Source organism: Barbus barbus (genome assembly GCF_936440315.1).
Source record: "Barbus barbus genome assembly, chromosome: 18".
Taxonomy (NCBI): Eukaryota; Metazoa; Chordata; class Actinopteri; order Cypriniformes; family Cyprinidae; genus Barbus; species Barbus barbus.
This window is the reverse complement of record NC_136746.1, coordinates 29,392,639-29,416,431: the sequence shown is the minus strand read 5'-3', so window position 1 is coordinate 29,416,431 and position 23,793 is coordinate 29,392,639. Positions and strand designations below refer to the sequence as shown.

General features: G+C 33.5%; 3 protein-coding genes across 4 annotated transcripts; 2 read left to right on the top strand and 1 right to left on the bottom strand.

The window, feature by feature from the left end:
- Window positions 1-779: 779 nt before the first annotated feature.
- LOC306884223 (dnaJ homolog subfamily C member 12-like) lies at window positions 780-2,814 on the bottom strand (the record flags this gene model as incomplete). The annotated part of the gene is made up of 5 exons (XM_079439942.1): window positions 780-1,417; window positions 1,487-1,598; window positions 1,691-1,821; window positions 2,548-2,572; window positions 2,737-2,814. The coding sequence occupies 5 exons, from the start codon at window positions 2,812-2,814 to the stop codon at window positions 1,335-1,337; spliced, it is 429 nt and encodes a 142-aa protein (XP_079296068.1). The 3' UTR covers window positions 780-1,334.
- A 633-nt stretch (window positions 2,815-3,447) lies between these two features.
- On the top strand, window positions 3,448-13,184 carry LOC306884398 (NAD-dependent protein deacetylase sirtuin-1-like). Of its 2 annotated transcripts, XR_013785436.1 has the most exons (10): window positions 3,448-3,624; window positions 4,547-4,666; window positions 5,085-5,323; window positions 5,409-5,561; window positions 7,210-7,357; window positions 7,457-7,536; window positions 8,277-8,463; window positions 10,030-10,620; window positions 11,555-12,738; window positions 12,913-13,041. XR_013785436.1 is itself a non-coding variant. In XM_079440214.1 (9 exons), exons 1-9 carry the CDS (start codon window positions 3,471-3,473, stop codon window positions 11,827-11,829), a joined length of 1,947 nt encoding a protein of 648 aa, XP_079296340.1. In that variant the 5' UTR covers window positions 3,448-3,470; the 3' UTR covers window positions 11,830-13,184. The 2 variants fall into 2 exon arrangements, 1 of the variants encoding a protein (XP_079296340.1); XM_079440214.1 differs by having other exon boundaries at window positions 11,555-13,184.
- A 2,171-nt stretch (window positions 13,185-15,355) lies between these two features.
- On the top strand, window positions 15,356-19,721 carry LOC306884222 (CDK2-associated and cullin domain-containing protein 1-like; the record flags this gene model as incomplete). The annotated part of the gene is made up of 7 exons (XM_079439941.1): window positions 15,356-15,475; window positions 15,555-15,629; window positions 16,525-16,620; window positions 16,812-16,914; window positions 16,997-17,086; window positions 18,700-18,838; window positions 18,915-19,721. The coding sequence occupies 7 exons, from the start codon at window positions 15,356-15,358 to the stop codon at window positions 18,952-18,954; spliced, it is 663 nt and encodes a 220-aa protein (XP_079296067.1). The 3' UTR covers window positions 18,955-19,721.
- Between the last annotated feature and the right edge of the window lie 4,072 nt (window positions 19,722-23,793).

The following is a 23,793-nucleotide window of genomic DNA, read 5'->3' as shown; positions in this document are numbered from 1 at the left end:
TAGTGTTTTCTATGTTCAGGCAATAAAGATTGAATGTAGTTCTTTCTTTGAGAACAGAGGACCGTTCCATTAATAGGCTCCGGCGTTGTGGCCATATTACCTCTTCAGGAGTGCATTATTTCTCTAATGGGCCTTAATTTTAACGGCCTGGAGTCACAACCAGAGAGGGGGGTCCGAGAGAGATTGAGTGTGTGTAAATACCTGTGCGTCTCTCAGCTGTGTTCAGCAGTAGCAGCATCTACTAATAGCACATCTTTAAGCTGAACTGCTTCAAGAACCTCGCTAAGAAAAGTCATGTGGCTTTTCAGATAAATTTGCAGGGCAGCGCTGACAACATGTTTCTGTCCGTGTCTGAGAACGGGAGAAACAAAGCGCAATTTCCATACATAAGGTGGAAAACATGGATATAGTTTGTCATTTTTACCCTATTGGTTGTTATATTTGTCTTCTGGGGTTTTGGTTCTTTACTGTTGTAGATAGCCCATAGTTTAAAAAAATATTATATCTCTCTTTTCATTGTGTTTGGGCCCCCCCTGGACGAGTGAGCATAGGCACGTGCATAAATCCAGCCCTTATAGCATCCTTACTCAATTCTACGCCCTAAATGAGATTCTACTGAATAAACTACTCTCAAATAGCATTTTACTAGATAAACTCAAATGACAACTTTCATGTTATTTGACATTTATCCAGTAGAATCGTAATAGACTTTTAGAGGAGTCTTCTCTTTAGGATTTGTTCCATTTGAGTAAAAATAATAATGACTTCTACATGTTTGTCCTATTCCACAGTAGGTTGTTTTATTAATGCAACATGGGCTGACAATTGAGCACAACACACACGGCTATAACACTTGTTATGTAAATGGCTACAGACGCATACTTTTACACAAACACACATATTTGCCTCAAAATTGCACATGGAGCTCATATGATAAACACTTTATTTCTTTTCTCTCTGAACATAAAATTATGAATTCAAAAGTGATATTTTTAGACACTCCTGGATTATATGTATATTAATTGAATGTTATTTTTATTCATATATATTATTTAATTGATGCGATATGCATTAAAATGCATGATTAATTACACATATATTCATTAAAATAAACTTTATAATCATTTCTAGTGCAAATCTGCAGGCTTCTCATATTTCAACAAATAAAAAATCATTCTGATTAAACATTTAAGGCATAGGAAGCATGAACATTAATGTCAACATATCTTACCTTTCTACAAAACGGACAAAGTCAATGTTATGCATAATGGTCAGTTCTGATTCTGTTCTCTATGGAATGCATGCATTTGCTCACAAAAGCAGAAAATGAGCATTTATATTTCATAGTTCCTGAACTTCTGTAAAAGGCCTGAGGGAGCTTCACCAGCCCAGTGAAACCTGTGATGCCAATGATCATCTGTGAAACAGAAACATTACAGTAAAAAACAAAGAACTGAAGAATAGCCATGAAAAAGCAATCTCTTACTGGATGGCAGTGACGGTTTCTCTTCTGAAAGATTCACTGCATTCACTGGATCTGGATCTTTTGCAGCCTCAAGCATCGGCTCTTTCTTGCTCCTCACGGCCCAATGCATTGACTGAAATGACATTAATGAGTTATTATAAATAACAGAATGCAGTGTTATTTTGCATGCATGTGTTTATCATCAGCGTCCTGACTAACACTCACTGTTTTAACAGAGTCACTGAGCGCCTGCCACTCGCTGAACCGGACTACAATTCGACTTCTGAGCCACAGATCATATTTCTTTCTTTTCTTCTCATCCGTGAGAACCTCTTTAGCCTCCTGTAACTCCTCCACTGCTCACAAGTGTGAGGAACAGCTTCAAACGAAGAAAAGATGAAGAAACTTTCTACTTTTACTTCCTTCATTAATGTTCCTGGTCTTACTGCGAATGGAGAAAAGGAAAAGGATTTGTCTTTGTAATCTGTCATCATGTTAGTTTAGGTTAGTGCAAACCAAAAAATAAAAATATTTAAATTAATAAATTTACAATTATTAAATATAAACTTAAATGATCAACATTTCAATTGATTAAAAAATACCTAAATGTATTTTAATCATTTATTTAAAATTGTACTGACACAATACTAAAAATGAATTTTTAAATATTAATATTAAATAATTATCGTACATTTTTTAAAATATATTTAAAGTATTTTTAATGAATTGTAAATTACATTTGTATTGTAAATCAAATCCGTTTAATTTTAATTATATATAGGAATTACTAAATACATTTTTCAAAATTATATTTGAATATACTTTAAGTATTTAAATGACTTTTTATTGTAAAATGAATTATATTATTGTATTTTTATTTAATTCATGATTTTATAATGACTCAATTGTTTTTGTAAATTACTTTTTAAACAGATTAGAGGTCAAGAATTGTCTCAGATTTGGCATTATATCGGTCATTGTTTATTAGAAAACCTAAATTAATCGACAACTGGGAATGTTTTTGTTAATTAAAAAGTGCATTAATATGGTAATCATTCAGAACTGTGTGCATTTCAGAGTACCATGGTATTGATGCAACATGTCTCTCTTAATGCAAAACCAAAAGAAATAGATTACATCTTTGCACAAAAATCTGAATTATTATGTGTATGATTAAATGCACAGACGTATGTTGCAACTGTGATTATTATAGTTAAACATTGCCCTTAAATAGCAGAAATAATAAAACGCACGCGCTAAGAGTTGTTTACCGTTGAGAGTTCATCACAGCCGAGAAGCCCGTAATAATCCTCCAAATCCTCCTTTCTGTAGTTCAGTATCGCCTCCATGCCTCCTACTCAACTACAACACCCGAATTACCGTAAACGACTGCTTCTGTCGGTCAGCACAGCGACAGTATTTGGCGCTTTACGGCAGACGCTACTAAAATAGCATACTTGTGATTTAAATCTGTGAAATAATAAAAACAAAATAATTAAATTGCGCTTGCATCAAGTATAACATTTTGACATGTTTCGCTTTAATAGTACCATGGTATTTTTGAGGTAAATTCATAAATGTAAACATAATAATGGCAATAAAGTACTTTAAACGTACTTGTTTGTTTAAATGTAGAACAGGGAATCATTTTAAATAATTAAATATATTTCATTAGCTCGATTTTAAACAGCACGATGTTCAGTTTATTGTTTGCGTTTATAGTATTTTTCATACATAATTAATCATTAATTTATTAACTCTTATTTCCATACAATAAATATATCTTTACCAGTTAAATTATTTTTTAATTTTGTGTGTTTAACGCTTAATAAATACAAACGTATTTTCCATCTCTTTAAAAACTCTTGAGACTGGGTAAATTAAATTAAATTAATAACTTTATAAGTTTCTCAACGGCTCTGGTGCAGTCCAGCTGCTCGTGACGTCACGTCATTACCGGAAGTCCTCCCTCGGTCCTCCTCCGCTCGTTCACTCTCTGGCGAAGATGGCGGACGGCGAAAATAAACGGGCCGACGCCGCCGAGCCGCTTCTGAAGAGACCGAGACTCCTGGATCCGCGCGGTGACTCTGAGCCGGTGGACGAGTCCCATCCTCAGGCCTCACTGAACAACAACAACAGCCCCGAGCCCGAGTTCTCCGGTACAGATACAGTCCTCAGTGATTCACTGGTTATTTTGGGAGTTTGTTTAATTGGTTTGTCTCGTGCTAAGCTAACAGTCATGTAACGTTACACTCACTTTACCTTGTTTTTACATTTTTATGGTTATTTAATATAATAGCACTTTTTTATGGTTTTATAATAATTATTATTATTTAGTTATGTAATTTATATATTTGTATTATTATTGAATTATTATTATTATCATATGTGGAGTTTGATTAATTATTTAATATTGTAAAAACTTGTTTTAAAATGTTTTACGTTTAAGTGTGTATTATATTTAATTATTATTAAATATTTTGTTGTCTATTTTTAATTTGTGTATTTTATAAAGTTTAAAATGTCTATTATTAAATAGTATTGTTGTTATCTGTTGGTTTTGAATAATTATTTAATAACTTATTTTGTTTTAAGTGTTTTTTATATTTTTATTCTTAATTGTTTTATTAATTAAATTCTATTTTATTATTTTTATTTATTGCACGTTATTTACCTATTCTATTATTATTATTATTATTAGTTTTAGGGGCACACTTCTGTCATTTTTTTAACTTGTCATGTCAACTCCATAAATATTTCATGCTTTATTTGTACAGTTATTCACATACTTTATTAAAATATATTTAGTCACTATAATAATGCATTGGTGCACTCATGCACCAATCAATCATGCATTCCTGGTTTATTTATTAAAATAAAATTTCTTCAAAGAAATATAAAATAAGTGATTTATAGAATTAAATTTGAACAAAGCTATTATTATAAGCACTAAGTCAAAGAAAATGTGCATAGCACCCATGCAGTGTAGTGGCCAGTTGTGTTATGCTGCTATTGTTGCGGTTAGTCCTCTATATAAACAGAGATAAATCTGAAATCTGTTTTTGTGTGGTTTGCTCACAGACCTAGTTGACGAAGGTGTCCATCCCAATGGCTTCACATCCCCTGGTCTTCTTCACGAGGATGATGATGACTGCTCGTCTCGTGCCAGCTCCAGTGACTGGACGCCTCAACCACAGATCGGTCAGTTTAACTAGCTTCATCCTCAGTTGTCTGCAAAACTTTATATACAAAACTTTGTTTTCTAATTGCTTTTTTTTTTGCATAATGTTTATTAAACTTTTGCAATAACAACAGGATACAAATACAAGAAAACAATGAAAAATATTATTCCCAGCCCTAAACCAAAACACGTATAGTGCATATAGTATACATGGACAGATGTTTAGACATACATGCACACAAAATTATTCTCATCTCAACAGATTCGAGACATCCTCATGATAACATCTTAATGTTTATATTGACAGGATGTGGTACAGCTTTATTTTGTATTGTGTACTGTTGTATTGTATCTTAGTTTGCCATGAAATAGCCTGTGAAGCTGATGTGGCAGTAAAAAGTGTTTTGTGAATGAAATGAAAGCTTGGTTTTCTTTTAGGCTCGTATCGGTTCATTCAGCAGCACATCATGAGAGGAACCGACCCGAGGGCCATTTTGAAAGACCTGCTTCCCGAAACGGTCCTTCCTCCGGATCTCGACGACATGACGCTGTGGCAGATCATCATCAACATCTCAGAACCGCCCAAAAGAAAGAAACGCAAAGACATCAACACATTAGAGGACGTCGTCCGGCTCCTGAACGAGAGGAAGAAGATACTTGTGCTCACAGGCGCTGGGGTGAGTCTGTGATTTTTACTTTCAGACGCACTCGGAGTATGTGTCCAGTCTGTCAAATATTGATCTTGCTCTTGTTCCTCCACAGGTGTCTGTTTCTTGTGGGATTCCTGACTTTCGGTCGAGAGACGGCATATACGCTCGACTCGCTGTGGACTTTCCTGACCTTCCTGATCCTCAAGCCATGTTTGACATAGAGTACTTTAGAAGAGATCCAAGGCCTTTTTTCAAATTTGCCAAGGTTCGATACACTGCCTTCTCATTTGATTTCAGCAAAGAATGGAAACAATTACTGTAATGATACATTTTTAAATAATGCAAGACACTACAGGCAAACCCATAGTTTTAATGCACTGGTCAATTTGGTCTATTTTGCTTCCATAGTGGAAAACACCATTTTAAGTGTTTATTTTATTGCACTTGATCTATTTGCATCTGTAGATTTAAATTGCAATGCTTATCTTTTTTCCACGTCAGTAAAACCTACATACAACAAACTTTACAGTTTTATTCCCATCAATATTCTGAAGGCTTTTACAGAGGGGTTTGTTCATGTACCATTTACCTGATATACAATATTTTACTCCTAAAACATGGTGAATTTTTTTTTCTGTCTGTTGAAAGTATTTTCTGATTAAAGAGTGACAAAAATAGAAACCCCAAATCTTTTAAAGGGGTAGTTCACCCAAAAATGAAAATTCTGTCATTAATTACTCACCCTGATGTCGTTCCAAACCCGTAAGACCTTCGTTCATCTTCTGAACACAAATTAAGATATTTCTGATGAAATTTGAGAGCTCTCAGACCCTGCATAGATAGTGGTTCAACTGTAATTTTATGAAGCTAAAAGAATACTTTTTGTGTGCAAAGAAAACAAAAATAACGACTGCACCTTGTGTGCAAGCAGAGGAATACACACACATGCATCGTACTTTTGTGAACGCGTGTCAAAAACTGACACGGAAGAGAAGAAATTGTTGAATAAAGTCATTATTTTTGTTCCCCTACTATACTATATATGATGAAAAACTGTGTTGGACGTTACATGTAATTTTACAGTAATGTACAGTTTTTGGAAGTGAAAGAATGTGAAATTTACAGTGAAAAAAACTAAATTGATATTCCGTGCGTTACATTTCACATTTGATGTTTTTTTTTTGTTTTTTTTTCATTGTTTTTTCTTACCAGTTATGTAAATTAGGGTTGTTTGTTACATCTAATGTTGTTAAATTAATGTTTATTGCATTATTTCAGTATCGTGTGTTGGTATATTAACATATCAGTTAATGAAATACGGTTTTTAAATGTTAATTTAAGTTAAATCCGTAAAACATAATATTTTGCTACCGTATTTTTTACGGTAAAAGTTTGGCAACCACAGCTGCCAGTTTTTTTTTTTTACGCAATGTTTTTTTTACAGTATATTTTTATTGGCCTAGGAACATTTCAGTTGCCTTGCTGTCTATGGCGGGTCAGAAAGCGCTTATATTTCATCAAAAATATCTTTTAATAAGATGGACGAAGGACATGAGGGTGAGAAATTAATGACAGAATTTTCATGTTTGGGTGAACTACCCCTTTAACTCTAACATGTAAACAAAATCAATCAAGAATTTTGAACCTGAATGTTCAGATTTCCGTTCTGGAAATTTATGCAAATTATTGGATATTTAATTATATAATGCACTGTTTGCATATCAAAATGTAACATTTCAGAAAACTTGTAGTTGAAAACAATTGTCTTAATCATCCGGGGAAAGTACCAGATCTGTTAGTTAAAATGTTTACCCTATTCAGCAGTTGTCTTGTCATTTACATTTATGCATTTGCATACATTTATGTATAAAAACTGCATAATTAACAATATTCTCTGTTTGCTTATACTGTAGGAAATCTACCCAGGACAGTTCCAGCCGTCTCCGTGTCACAGGTTCATATCAATGCTGGATAAGAAGGGAAGGTTACTGAGGAACTACACTCAGAATATCGACACACTGGAGCAGGCGGCTGGAATCCAGAAGATCATTCAGTGTCATGGTAAATCTGCTCCTAATTCCTCATTTAAACCTAGATATTCATTATTCTGTCAGTATCTAGACCCTTTCATTATCCTCTGTCTTTTACTAATTATTTTAGGTTCCTTTGCGACTGCTTCCTGTCTTGTCTGTAAACACAAGGTTGACTGTGAAGCCATAAGGGAGGATATATTCAACCAGGTATGCTTGAGTATGAAAATTTAAAGGAATAGTTCACCCAAAAATGAAACTTTGCTGAATATGTGATCACCTTCAGATCATGCAAGATTAGGAAGAGTTTGTTTCTTCATCAGGTTTGTAGAAATGTGTCTCTGCATCAGTGTTTCAGCAATGGATGCTCTGCAGTGAATGGGTGCCGTCAGAATGAGAGTCCAAACAGCTGATAAAAACATCACAATAATCCACACCACTCCAGTCCATCAGTTAACATCTGGAGAAGACAAAAACTGCATGTTTGTAAGAAACAAATCCATCATTAAGATATTTTTAACTTAATTGTTAAAATACCAGTCCATAATCCATAATAATGCTTCCTCCAGTGAAAAAGTGGTCTAGTCTGAATCAGGAGAGAACTCTACACAGATCAACATTAAACACTGTTTATAAGTTAAAACAGTCCAAAATAACTTGGACTTTTTCGCTATAAATTATGGACTCATAATTTATCTGGAAGCAATGGTTTAAAGTTATTATCAGCTGTTTGGACTCTCATTCTGACGGCACCCATTCACTGCAGAGCATCCATTGCTGAGACACTGATGCAGAGACACATTTCTCCAAACCTGATGAAGAAACAAACTCATCCTAATCTTGGACAGTTGAGTAAAATTAGCTGAAAATGACATTATTGAGAGAACTATTCCTTTAATATGTGCTTGCAGTTGTGTTGCGGCTGGTGAAACCGTGTTGTTCTGTTGCAGGTTGTTCCTCACTGTCCGAGGTGTCCGTCAGATGTCCCGTACGCCATCATGAAACCAGACATTGTCTTCTTTGGCGAGAACCTTCCAGAATTTTTCCACAGAGCCATGAAGCAGGATAAAGATGAGGTGGATCTTCTCATCGTCATCGGCTCCTCGCTGAAAGTTCGGCCAGTGGCTCTCATACCCAGTACGTTCCACCTCTTGTTTTTTTTTCTGTGATTTTCTGTGTCTGCAGTAATTTGGGTTGCTTTTGGGTGTAAAAATAAAGCTGTTGCACTTGATCATATCATGATAACTCAGAACCTTTTCGGTTAGGAGTATATTCTGTTTTGAGTATATTCAGATATGATGCATCAGGTCAGGTTGAGAGACTCAAAGTAATTCTTCTTTATTCCCTACATTTGAATATGCACAAGCGCAAATGAGATTTGAGTGTTTTCAGATGAAGAATATTGTTTTTGAAGCTTAACCAGCAATTTAACGGATACTAAAGATGGTATAATCAGTGATTCCCAAACATTTTTGTCAGCTAAACCCCTTTGACCTAAAATATTTTCTTATTTTAATCCCTCTGAGTTATTATTTTTCAATTATTTAACAACACATTTGCATGTTCACCGTTCTCTTGTGTTTATTAATTGTCAAATGACATGCAGGTAAACAAGGTAATTCCCTTTTTCTTTTTTTTATTATATTATTTTTAAATATACTTCTAAAATATTCTTAAATCCCTTTTTTTAAAATAATTGTTACATTTTGTTTTAAGATTGATTGCATACATGCTGTAATTTCGTGTATACTTTTTAATATTATTAAACAATATACTTTGAATATTATACAATGTACACTTTAATATGATTAAGTATTGAATTTGTATTTAGTTTTTTTTGTAATTTATTTAAATAAATGTAATGTGTGTGTGTGTGTGTGTGTGTATATATATGCATGTGTGTATATATATATTATTTAATTTATAAAAATTTAAATGAATGTTATTTTTATTATTTTTATTTAAAAAATATATTTTATTTTTTAAAAATGTTCATGTAGAAGATGCTTAAAACCAAAGCAGTCCGATATATATTTGTTTAAGGTTTTCAAAAACTCATTGCCCACATTATGTAATTTCATGAAATATGCTTTTTATAATGTTTTTAAATATTCTTTTAATAATATTCTTTTTTTTTTTTTTTGGCAAGTGTTATTTAATTTTAAATGTATTTATTTAAATATACCCTTTTTATGATTTAATACTTTTCATCAACTCATGAACCCTAGTATGGAAAACGTATGTGACCCTGGATCACAAAACCAGTCATAAGGGTCAATTTTTGAAGAGATTTATTCATTTATTTACTATTCAAGAGGAAAAAATAATCTTTCCATTGATGTATGGTTTGTTAGGACAATATTTGACTTGAGATACAACTATTTGAAAATCTGGAATCTGAGGGTGCAAAAAAATCTAAATATTGAGAAAATCTCCTTTAAAGTTGTTCAAATGAAGTCCTTAGCAATGCATATTACTAATCAAAAATTAAGTTTTGATATATTAACTATCAAAATACCTTCATGGAACATGATCTTTACTTAATATCCTAATGATTTTTGGCATAAAAGAAAAATGGATAATTTTGACCCATACAATGTATTGTATTGCTACAAATATACCTGTGCTACTTATGACTGGTTTTGTGCTCCAGGGTCACACAGTGAAATGATATTTGTTTTGTGAATGCGTGTCTCTCTGAAGGCTCCATACCTCATGACGTGCCTCAAGTCCTGATCAACCGCGAGCCGCTGCCGCACCTGAACTTCGACGTGGAGCTGCTCGGAGACTGTGACGTCATCGTGAACGAACTCTGCCATCGTCTGGAGGGCGACTTCGAGCAGCTGTGCTTCAACTCGTCCCGTCTCGGCGAGATCACGGAGAAACCGTCCGCTCCGAGCCCGTCCACAGTCACTCAGGGGCCTGGAGATCACGCTCAGGGGCCCGTCACAGGAGCGTCAGAGGACGTCTCAATCACTGAATGTCAGAATTCACTGTCTCCCGAGAAGAAGGAACCGCAAACAGCATCTTCCCCAGCAGCCAGAGAAACAAGCCCTCATCCAGAGCCGTTACCGGAAACTAACACAGACCAGTTAGACTCCAACCCAAAAGAGCATTCTCCACAGACAGCGAGTCCCTGTCCGGAGAGGAGAGCAGCGCGTGACGCTTCAGAAGCACTGGACACTACTGATGACCTGAAGGAGGAAGAAACAGCAGATTATCAACATCTTGAATTGCGGAGACGGTGCTGGAGAAGCCGAATCTGTCAGAGTCCAATCAGCAAACGACTCGGAGGTAAAATCTTTTATTTTTTTTATTTTCTTTAGATGTTCCTGCTGTTATTAAGAATGATTTATTAGTGCATTTTATTGCAAATTACACAAAAATGATCAAATTAAACTTTAATCAAAATTAAAAAGCATAATTCTTTATGTACTATATTTATATTATACAATATATTTTTTAATTATATCTAGACATTTTTATTATATTTTATTATATATGTGTGTGTGTGTATGTATCATGTATTTTAATACAAATGTTTTTTGTATGTATATTTATGTAATTTATATTATATTTATATACTTTTAGTTTTTTGCATCCAAAATAATTTTTATTTACATAATATATCTGTGTGTACTGTTTATGTATATATAAATACACACACGTACAGTAGATATTTAGAAAATATTTACATGTATATATTTATTCAAATAATTTATATTTTATATAAATATAATTAATATATAAATGTAACATATTTTTCTTAAAAATATACATGCATTGGTGTGTATTTATATATACATAATAAATAAACACAGTACACACATATATTATGTAAACAAACTTTATTTTGGATGTGATTAATCGTTTGACAGCACTTATATATTGCATGCATGCACACAATTATTTTATTATAAATGTTATGTATTATATTTTTTATAATATTTTTATGTAATATATTTATGATATTAATTTATATATTAATATATAGTTTTTATGATAAATGTTTTTTATTATATTTATTTTATTTATTTAGATTGTTATTTTTGAACGATTAAATATTGCGTGTTAAAAAATGTTAAATGTTACGTGTTAAATCACATTAGGACGTCACTGTTCATATACAAGATGCTTAAAACCAAAGCTATCAGATATTTCTTTCTGGAAAGTTTTCAAGCACTCATTGCACGCACAATGTCATCAGTTATTTTTCTGTTTTTTGCAGCCTCGCAGTATTTATTTCAAGCACCGAATCGCTACGTTTTCCACGGCGCCGAGGTTTACTCGAGTTCAGAGGACGAGACGTCCAGTTCCTGCGGCAGTGACAGTGACGGCTCTCGCTGCAGCACGGACGCTTTGGAAAATGAAGACAGCGACGTGGAGGAAGACGGCGCGCCGGTGACGGACAAAAACGGCCTCGCAGAGACAGTACAGGACAGTGAACACAAACGCCTTCAAACAGACTGCACAGCAGAAACAGACCTACAGACCACACAATAACTCACTAGCACTAGCTGCATTTAATGTGCTCAAGTCTGTTTTATATATTTTTGTATTTCCTCCTTCCCTGTTATGTCTTATGCATGCGACTTCTTTCTTTTGTCCGGCTTATAAACCTTTCTTTTGGTCAGTCTTTTTGTATTTTTGCATTTTTAGATGTAAAACATACGTTTAATTCTGGTGAATGTCTCTGCCTGAGAATTGAACTTGCCATGTAATCGCTTGGGATAAAAAAAAAAAGGGAATGATTTTCAAACCAAAGATCACGTTTTCCGTATCCTTTTCATGTTTTTCACAAGTTCCTTGTTGGATCTGGTCAATGTGTCCAGCATGTGCACCAAACTGTGGCATTTTCAGACATTTGGCAGCTACGGCCAGCCTACTGTTGAAGTCTTTTATACCCAGTAAAGTTTGATAGTCATCAAACTGATGTTTTCCATTAGTTTTCAGTTTTTAAGCTTCTAGAAAGACATTATTTACATGCATTCACACTCTTGTAATTCCTGTCCTTAAGCACTTCTCAATCTCTGAATCAGTTTTTGGTTAATATGCCTGTTGATGTTGATTGTTTTTTTAAATGCAGTGTCTTTTCCTGCTCTTGTTGACCTGGCATTAAAATCTTTATAACACTGTAAAGTTATAAGAGCAACACGACTTCATGATTCGAGCAGTTGATGCAGTTTTGGTTGTTTATTCTTAATCTCATTTCTTTCATGTTCAAAAACAAGAATTTTCATGTCAGATTTTGTTTGTTCGTGCAGATTGGCAATGCTGCAAAAGAGTAAATTAATACTTTTGTCACCAAATACAGACTCTGCCAGTGTATCATTTTTGACTCGTGCTTGAGCGAAACACTGCACGTGATGCATGCAAGTTTTAATTAAGAATGATAGCGAAGTATTTAGCTTGGTAATAAGATATTGAAGAGTTTGCAGAAAGATCGGTGGAAGCTGTGTTTAAGCAGAGGCTCGTGTAGGCCTCATCATAGTTGCATTTCTAAACTATTTCATACAGTTGTATTTTTTTAAAGTATGTACTGTATTCTACATTTACTGCGCGTTTGAGGTTACAAGTTTTATGTAGTTTATTAAAGCACATTCAATTATAGTTTTAAGTTCAAGGATGTAATAGATGACTAAAGAGCATCTTGATGAACCTGGACTGCAGGCAACTAGCAAAAATTGAGTGTTACTAAGTAAATAATCCTTGATGAAATAACTGACTTTGCAGCCTTATTTTGGAAGAAAATGCTTGTTTGAATATATAAATATAGTTTTAAATATGAGCTTTGTTGTAGTTAAGCAATAGATCTAGCTAGTGTGTTTAAAAAAGCCAATAAATCCATTAAGACCTGCAGAACATATTTGAACATGTTTATTAATAAAAATGCATTAATAGTCCCTAAATTAAATGGAATTTTGTGCTCATAAAATTGCTTTTTATTATAATAATCTTTTATTAATATGGTATTATTTTTTAAAATAACAATTGTAATCAGCCTGTTATTTATATAGTTGCATATAACAAATCCATTATGACTTAGAGTATTTAATTAATTTAAAGCTCAGTAGAAAAGCAAGATATGAAAATTAATTTTATGTTTGCTCTGTTGGTTTTGATTGCTTTATTGTCCTCAATCATGAGTAGCACAGCAATATTTGAAGCAATAGCCAACAATACATTGTATGGCTCAAAAAATCTTATTTTTCTTTTATGCCAAAAATCATTGGGATATTAAATAAGTCTTCATTTGTAAGTCGCTTTGGATAAAAGCCTCTGCTAAATGTAAATAAAGATCATGTTCCATGAAGATATTTAGTGAATTTCCTACTATAAATATATCAAAACTTAATTTTTTAATTAGTAATATGCATTGCTAAGAACTTAATTTGAACAACTTTAAAGGATATTTTCTCAATATTTTCTAATAGTTGTATCTCAGCTAAATATTATTTATTCAGCTTTCAGATGATGTATTAATCTCAATTTCCAAAAATTGACCCTTATGACTGTTTTTGTGGTCAGGGTCATATTTGGATAAAAGCGTCTGCTGAATGCATAAATGTAATGTAAATATAATGTCTGAGGGATAGCAAACCTACTGACTGATAAATAAATGATTCATTTATCAAATTAAATATTCGATATTTATGCCAACGACGGACTTTTATTTTGACACGCGGACTGTTGTTTTGAATCTCGCTTCGAAAACAAACAGGAGTGAAGCCGAAGCGGTGAACATGCGTCTGCCATCGCTGAGCTGAAGCGGGTTTGAGCTGATATGGACTGCTGCTGATGGAGGATGAGAATCATACCTGTCCTGCGCAGGTGAGAGTGACGTCACCAACACACCTGCAGTAACCTGCAGACTCAATCCGAGCAGCGGAGTCCTTCTGTCTGCTTTCTTCTGATTTATTATATCATTTAGAAAACAAACAAACCTCGCTTGTTATAGCACTTGCATATCATCATTTGTAAGTCGCTTTGGATAAAAGCATCTGCTGAATGACTAAATGAACAGAATACCACATTAATGATGAGTCAGATGGAAACACCATCCTTTAAAGCTATTTAAAAGCTCTCTCTCTCTGTATTCATAATTATTTTTAAATAGTATAATATTTATAAAATATTTGATAAATTATGTAAATGTTTCATAAATGTAATATACTGATATGAACTTTAAATTAATTTGTATAGTTTTGTAATAAAAAAATAGCAAAAAATACATATCTAAATTAAATGTAGTTTGTTATTAAAATTTGTTCCTAAAAATTGCTTTTTGTTTTGTTTTAAATAATTGTATTATTTTCTTTTTTATTAATTTTTCAGACGGTTCTATTCATTTATTTAATAATATTAATCAATGCATAAATTAAATGGAATTTAATCAAATATGTTCATAAAAATTACTTTTCATTTATTTAATTTTATTGATTTTGTATTGTTTTTTATGTTTCTTTTTTCCTTGAATTATGTCGTTTATATTTATTTATTTATTTACACTTCCGTTCAAAAGTTTGGAATCAGCACGATTTTTAATGTTTTTTAAAGAAGTATCTTTTGCTCATCAAGTCTGCATTTATTTGATCAAAAATAGAGAAAAAAACAGTAATATTGTGAAATAGTATTACAATTTAACACAACAGTTTTCTATTTTAATATACTTTAAACTGTAATTTATTTCTGCGATCAAAGCTGTATTTTCAGCATCATTACTCCAGTCTTCAGTGTCACATGATCTTCAGAAGTATTCTCATTTCTTATCAATGTTGGAAAAAGTTGTGCTGCTTAATTTTTTTGGGAACCTGTGATACCTTTTTCAGGATTCTTTGATCAATAAAAAGTTAAAAAGAACAGCATATTCAAAATAGAAATATTTTCTAACAACATATCTTTACTATCACTTTTACTTGCTGAGTAAAAGTATCCATACTGTTTGTGTAAGCGATAGAGAGTAGTTCAGGAAAAGCTTCCCTCAGCAGCATTGCTTCTGTTTGTGTGCCCATGTCTAGTCTTGAACGTGATGACAGCAGAAGAGTACAGGACGGTTTACTGGCCAAAACTAGAGCGAGCCATTGAGCATCTGCTCACTCAAAGCCCCATGGACCACATCTCCATCTCATACGAGCAGATCTACAGCTCAGTGCTGCTTCGCTCCTGAACGAGTCCGAACATGCTGCTCGTGTGTGTTTTAATACGTCCTTCTGTTCTTCTTCCAACAGCACTCAGAGCTGCTCTACAACGAGCTGATGTGGAAGATCACGTCTCATCTAGAGCGAGTGTCTTCTGAGCTACAGGTCAGTGCACAGACGCATCTCAACCTGCTTGTAGTGCTTCTGTTGTGGGTAAATAAACTGAGCTTTCAGATCTACCACAATGAAATCATTCTTTCACAGTCATATGATGTTTGTGATTTATACATTGATATACATTTTTAGAATTTATTTGAAAATGTTAATAAAGTCGTCTTTGTTCACACAGTTTTTAACCAAAAACATGATTTTTTGACATTGGGCTTTTTATTTTATCAAGACTTTATTTTTATTTTTTTTATAAGAAGCAAAATAAATGTCTAAAATGCATATAACTTTTCTTCAAATATGTTTTTACACATTTTTATTACATTTTTATTAATTGTATTATTTTCCTATTATACTAATGTATTAATAATTCAGTTTTTTTAAATCAAAATGAATGCCTAAATTAAATATAATTTGTCATAAAATAAATTTTTTGTTAACATATATATATATATATATATATATATATATATATATATATATATATATATATATATATATAATTTTTTTTTTTTTTTTTTTTTTTTTTTTTTTTTTTTTATAATTTCTATTAGATGTTTTTTTTTTTTTTAGAAAAAGGAAGCAGTGATGCCTAAATTTGTTGTTAAAATGTGTTAATAAAAATACTTTTTATTACTTTTCTATTGTATTATTGTTATACATTTTTATTAATTTTCTATTGTTTTCTTCTTGAAAAAAGCAAAGCAATAAATGCCTAAATGAACGATAATTTGTATATTTTTATTCATTTATTTTCTATTTTATTATTGTTTTTATAATTTTTCTAATGTATTATTATATATATATATATATATTTATTTATTTATTTTTTTACAATAAATACCTCAATTTGAAAAATGAATAAAATGCTGTTGTGTCGTCTCTTCTGAAGGCCAGCCCACCAGAACATTTGATTGATAGCTTTAACCTGGCTCTGACGCAGTACACCGCTGCCCTGCACTGCATCGTTCCCGTCTTCATCTATATGGTAAAATACCAATACTCAAAAATGAATGCCTTTGAAAGTACCACTGAATACTTGCAATGTACCTTGTTCTGACAAAAATAATGAAAAAAAAAAGGCAATACTCTGTGTTTTTGAATATAATTGTTATCATGACCCTTTCCATGTTTTTAGTTGTTTTCATTTATCTGCATTTTAACCTGATTTTGTTAAAGAACAAGTTCTACATTGAGACGAAGCTGAACCGCGACCTGCGGGACGATCTCATGAAGCTCCTCTCCGATCACGTAGCAGAGAAACACGTCAGCACGCTGCTGCGTGAGCGCAAATCTAACACAGTTTTCTGACTTAGCAATGCATTTTGTAAATATATTAATTCATATGTTTGTTTTTTTCTCAGCTCTTCTTAAAAAGGCTCATTCCATGCCGTTTCAAGTCAAACCATCAAGTATGGCGAGTGTTGTGAAAGGTCTTTACGCCCTCCGGCCAGGTGAGAGGATTGTGGTTGTGATGCAGGTGTGAGTTGACTCTGTTGAAGTTTAAATGTCTCTATGCATCGCTCTGTGTTTGTTATTCTGACTGATCTGTACTCATGTACTGAATTACAGTTACAGCGGGTTTGTTTTGTGTCAGAGTGACGTCATCATTTGCTTGTCGGTCTGTTTGCATGCAGCATTTCCATAACCAAACATTTCTCCAGTACAACATAGCTCTGTTATCTGTGTATTTATTTTCAGATGTAGGTTAAGCTGTAGCTGCTTTCTTAAAAGAAAAAAATAATAAATAAATAAAAAAAGCAACATTTACAATGACCCCAAAAACTATTCGGACACTTTAGCCACTTAAATTTAATTGCATGGTTGCATACAAAATATCAATCCAAGAGACATCTGCAAGCAAACGATGCTGGAGCTTTTCTCCGAACTCACTTCATTTTTCTCTTTAAATTCACTAAGAACCTGTTCCACAGAGTCTGACAACCAGGACTTTTTGTATTCATTTACAACAATATATTTGTTGTTTCATATTGTTCACGGGGCAAATTCCATCCCTATCTCCTTGGAGTGAGCAGGGTGAATGAATGATGCATTTATATAGCGCTTTATTGTGTATTGCCATACACCCAAAGCGCTTTACAATCATGTGGGGGGTCTCTCCTCAACCACCACCAGTGTGCAGCATCCACTTGGATGATGCGACGGCAGCCACAGCACAACGACGCCAGTGCGCTCACCACAAACCAACTACAGGTGGAGAGGAGAGAGAGTCATTGAGCCAATCAAGTGCACCCCCTGCTGGCCTCACTAACACCTCTTCCAACAGCAACCTAGTTTTCCCAGGAGGTCTCCCATCCAGGTACTGACCAGCTCAACCCTGATTAGCTTCAGTGGGCAACCGGTCTTGGGCTGCAGGGTGATATGGCTGTGGCCATTATTTAGTCGTTTGGAATGCACTTGGCAAAGGGAGCAATGTAATTTCCTCATTATCTTCAGCTGGGATGTTCCCGTGACGGTGTCTGTCAGATGTCGCTGTTTTAATGGCATAAATGTCTTTTTATTGTTGTTAGCATAACTGTTGCAAATGAGCACTCAGTCGTGGTATTGAGGGTGGAGAGAGCGCTGTACATTCACTCCCCCCACCTACAATCCCTGCCGGCCCGAGACTCGAACCCACAACCTTTGGATTACGAGTCCGACTCTCTAACCATTAGGCCACGACTTCCCAATTTATTTTTTATACATTTGCAAAGTTGTGATAAATCCGGTTTGTGCTTTGTCATTCTGGTGAGTGGGGTGTAGATTTATGTGGGAAAAAAGTAATTTAAAGCAGTTTAACATAACGCAACATAACCAAATGTGAAAAAAATGAAGGGATAAACAGCCCTATAAATGCATTTTAAGAAGTTACTGAATTAAATCGCTGTTCAGAGTTGTTCTGAATGCACAATAATCACAAGTTCGTTTGGAAACAAATTAAAATGGTTTTCAAGCCAACAATTTCCACTTCTAACACATTTCTTTTTAAAATGCACCAGAGTAGTTTAAGTAGTGCATTTTAAGTCAAGATGCATTGTGTTGTTTGATCTTATGTGTTTCCTCATAGACTGGGTTCCTCTTGCTCCGGCTCTGTTCTCTAGATTCATTCCTCAGATCGATCCTCCTGCTCTTGAATCTCAGCTCCCGCATTACGCGGATCAAGATAAAAAACTACAGATGGAGCTTTTTCACAACGGCTTCTCCAGGTACCGCTGTCTGCAAACCTCAAGCTGTATCTGTAAATGATGGCAGATCACATGACTGACTTCACCTGTTTCACAGGGGCGATCAGTCGCGGAAGCGAGCGAGTGAAGAATCGTGACAGCGACGTGGACTTCAGTGAGAAGACACAAACACGCCTGTGATCACGAAGCACTCGCCGACAAGCTGCTGCAATTCAAGCCTACGTAATTCATTAACAATCACTTCACAACAGACTTTATCTGATACAGAGACACTTTATCTCTTCATACAGTCCTTTGGGAATTCTCAGTTATTTTGAGAGTTCATAAAAGCGTTACACAAACATGAGCATCATCTACGGCCTTTGTGGGATTGCCTCTTTTCTCTTGTTCTGGATTTGTTTCACAGTATTTATCATATTTCCAGGTTGATTTATTCTATCAAGCGGGCTGTTTTCCCCTTGTCCTCTCTTGTCGTTCAGTCAAATCATCCGGTTTGCTGTGATTTCAGAAAGGATGGCTATAGACTGCAGTAACATGATGTTGGATCCAGAATGTCTTACTAGGTGATGAATGAAGGTATTCAAAATCCAGAATTTTACCAATTATTTTCTTTTTTTATTTTAGGATCACTACTGTAGTTTTAAACAGTTTTAGTTGACACGTGATGACCTTTTTACCTAATAATAACGTGCCTTTGACTGTTCGCCTTTACTCCTTTTTAAGTGAAATGTAAAATATAAGTAAATCATTTATGACAGCTGTTTTTTTCAAGATAAAAAAAAAAGTCACATTAAATCTGGAAGCTGAAAAGTTTGTGAAAAACACCACAGATAAAGGACGTCTGAAATACAGGTGTGATATAAAGGGCTGCTAATAATTTATCTGAAATAAACTCATGACACTGAAACAAGAATTGTGTGTAATAACTCTCATTAAGTCATTAAAAAGCAATATTATATATATATATATATATATATAATGCTAAATAGATCATTAGTTAATGCACATTTCATTAATTCATTTTCATATTTGAATGTATGTGAGGTATAATATAAGCATTATATAGTAATGTTATCATAATATCATTTATGGCTTAATAAAAAATGCAAAAAGGAAGCAAATCTTTTTTAACTCATGACTGACATTAAAATTGTTAATAACTTACAGTGAGGCATTAACAAGCAGTATTAAGTTATATAATGTTAAATAGATCATTAGTTAATGCACATTTTATTCATATATTTTCATATTTCAAAGTATATGGAGTATATTTAGGCATTATATAATGTTATTCTAATATTGTTTCTGGCTTAATAAAAATGATTAAACGGTGCAAGGAAGCAAAACATTGATCATATTGACTAATTTCTGTTTAACTCATCTTAAAGACTAAAGGTTAAACTAAAGCTGTATGTGTAAAATAATCTCTTACGAGAATTTCATTATAACCTCGTTACAAAAAAAAGTGTATGAAATGAGTAAAATTTGAAAATAATCAGTTATTAACACATTAAATATGATCTCACTTATTTTTGTAATTTTCTATTGTTTTGTATTATAGTTAAAATCTAAAAGCATTACAGTGTATGTTTTGCATTGCAATAGAGATAATTGTCATGTAATAATTTAATGAAAAATTAATTGTCCTCAAACAGGACAATACGTTAAGTTGAATATGTTATTCATGGACTTCCCAGTTTCTCATAGAAAACTTGGAAATATCAGGAAATTTTATATTTCATTTCCAAACCTGGAAAAGAATGAAATCTTGTAGAGAATATGAGTTTTTTTCTAGTTGTGCTCAGCTCTGAATGTTTTATTTGTTTGTTCACAGGTCTCTAAACATCTACAATCATGATCAGAATTGTAGGTACGCTCAGTAAATATGATCAAACAAGGCTGTGAAAATAAACCTGCATTATTAACGATCTCTTATTTTAAGAATTCACATAAATCTAACATTTATGTAATTAAAACAATTGAAAATGGGGGAAATTCTTTTTTTTCTCAAAATACACGTTGGACACAATTATTAGTTCCCCTAGAAATTCTCATGAGTAAAATATCTCTGAAGTCAGGTGTTCTCTAACCTCATCAGGCATTATAGGAGAAAACTGCTATGCTATTTTGGAGGTTTCAAAAAGTATTGAATAAAAGGGTGCAGTTAATTGTGACCAATGTGTATTAGAGGGAAAATTTTCCCCCTATTTGAAATTCTTATTCTCCAAAGAAAGGTTAGATTTTTGTGAATTAAAAACAAAAATCAAAATCAAAAGGATTAACAATACATATTTATTTTCACAGCCTTCTTTGATCATATTTACCAAGAGTACCAACAATTCTGACCATATATCTATATCTATAATCTCTATAATAATGAGATGTTTAGAGTCAATTGTCATGAAAATAATGTCGTGCATCAGTGTCTCAGCAGTGGATGCTCTGCAGTGAATGGGTGCCGTCAGAATGAGAGTCCAAACAGCTGATAAAAACACCACAATAATCCACACCACTCCAGTCCATCATTTAAGACAAAAGAAACAAATCCATCATTAAAATGTTTTTAACTTCAAACCGTTACTTCTGAGTCCATAATAATGCTCCTCCAGTGAAAAAGTCCATCTCCTGTTGTCTCTCACATCAAAATCCAGCCACATATTCATTTAGAGCTGTTTTGTCTTGTAAACGGTGCTTGATCTGTGCAGATTTTTCTCCTGATTCAGACCAGACCACTTATGGACTTATGGCGTTATTATGGATTATGGACTCATATTTTCGTTAAAAACATCTTCATGATAGATGTTTCAGCTTTTGTCTTCTCCAGATGTTATCTGATGGACTGGAGTGGTGCGGATTATTGTGATGTTTTTATCAGCTGTTTGGACTCTCATTCTGACGGCACCCATTCACTGCAGAGCATCCATTGCTGAGACACTGATGCAGAGACACATTTCTACAAATCTGATGAAGAAACAAACTCATCTACATCTTGGATGACCTAAGAGTGAGTTTGGGTTGGATTGGATGACCTATAGTGAGTACATTTCCAGCAAATGTTCATTTGTGGGTGAACTATTCCTTTAACACCCATAATGCACTATTTCAGATTGTTGTAGGTGCTTCACAAAGGTGTCACCCTTCTCCTGACAGCATTCTCACCGGCCAATGAGGAGCGATCGTTCCCTGGCACACGCTTCAAACCCTCCACCTCCCTCAAATAACCTGCCACCGACACGCTGACAAATGTTTCTGCTTTACTGGCGGGCAGTCACTGCGTTGCTGCTGTAAACTCCAAGGTTAGCTTTGCTGAAGACTAGGAAAAGGCTGTGGCAGCTGCACTCAGGCCAGCTGGAATTAAGTGGTTTATAAGCAGGTGCAGTAGATCTAGACGTTGTGGACATTCACACAAGTCAAAGGTAAAGCACTTTGTTGTCTAATGACTTATTTATCCCACTTAATGCTTTCATTATATGCATGCAAGGCACTCACTTTTTAATATGCTTAACTATGGAGTAAAATTGCATCCAGCTATGTATATGTTTGTCCAGACAGAGTCAGTTTCTATTTTAGTTTGGCATGTCATAACAGTTCCGGAGGCAGTAAATCATATACATGATACATAATGCATTGACTCTTATAGAATAGTTCACTGGTCATTGTGCTTTTGCAAAAGTTCTTGTAATGAGTAATATTTTTTATTTGTTTTTTGCTCATGTAAAGTGAGCTGTGCTATAATTAGCAGTGACGGGGGGGCTGGAGTGTGTCTGCACAGGATTAATGCACATAACAGCTGTCTGCACAGGTCTGCTGGAAGGGCATCGCTGCTGCGGTTAATTGCTCTGATTTGAGTGTCAGTAGCATCTGCAGGCGTATCCCCTTTCTGGATTCAATAACAACAGTGAAAGCCTTTCTCTGATTTTGCTAGGAAGATTCAAATGTGTTGATATTAGGCTCTAAATATGACAAGAATTCTGTTTGTTGTGGCACAAAAAGCTCTGAATTATCTAAATCAAATGCTTAAAATGTGCACTGAAAAAATAGGATTTCAGTTAAAATTGCTAATAAATTTCACAAATAATTATAAAGCAGCACAATGAATTAAATGTGAATTTTTTATGACTGAATTAATATTTTCTTGTAAAATGTACCAGTGTTATTTTAGTATCATTGATATACTATTAGTTTTTATTAACATTTTGAATCAGTTTTTATATTTTCCATTTTCATTCATTTTTAGCGAAGGTTTTTGTTGTGTATTTCTGTCCTTTTTAGTAGTTTTTTTATGTCTATATAGTTGTATTAAAACTATATAGACATATATAGAAATAAAATTGTATTAAGTGTTTATAATTATTTTAGTTGTAGTTATTTTAGTACATGAAGTTAAACTAAATTTAAATGAGAAATGTTGCCTTGGCAACTGGCTGAAAATACATTTTTTGAATATTTTATTTCAGTTAATGTTTATTTTATTTCAAGTAACATAACTGTTTTTATGGTTTTAATTTTAGTTTTACTTTTACAACTTCAAAAGTGTATATGCATTTATTATACATTTAATGAAAATGGCATTTGCTTTCCATTTTTCCCCTTGTTTTTACATAGAAAATTGTACCGTGTACAATTTTAACATAAATATTTCCATTTCATGTATTGTACCGAATTTAGCCAATGGCTAGTTTTCATCCGCGGTCCCTTGGTAGGTAATCATAATCACAAATAAACATAAAAACAAAACAACAAGCACAGTAATCATTAGTTATACACAATCCTATAAGAGCCAAAAAAGAACAGTAAAGATAACGTTGAGTTAAACCACAACTGTGTCAGTGTTTACAGATTTGAGATGATTTTAAATAAGATTTTAGTTTTAATTTAAACATGACAATAGATGTGCACATCCTTACGTCTGCTGGTAGAGTGTTCCAGTGAATAATAGCTTTCACTGAGAAAGAGGATAACCCAAAGGCAGAATG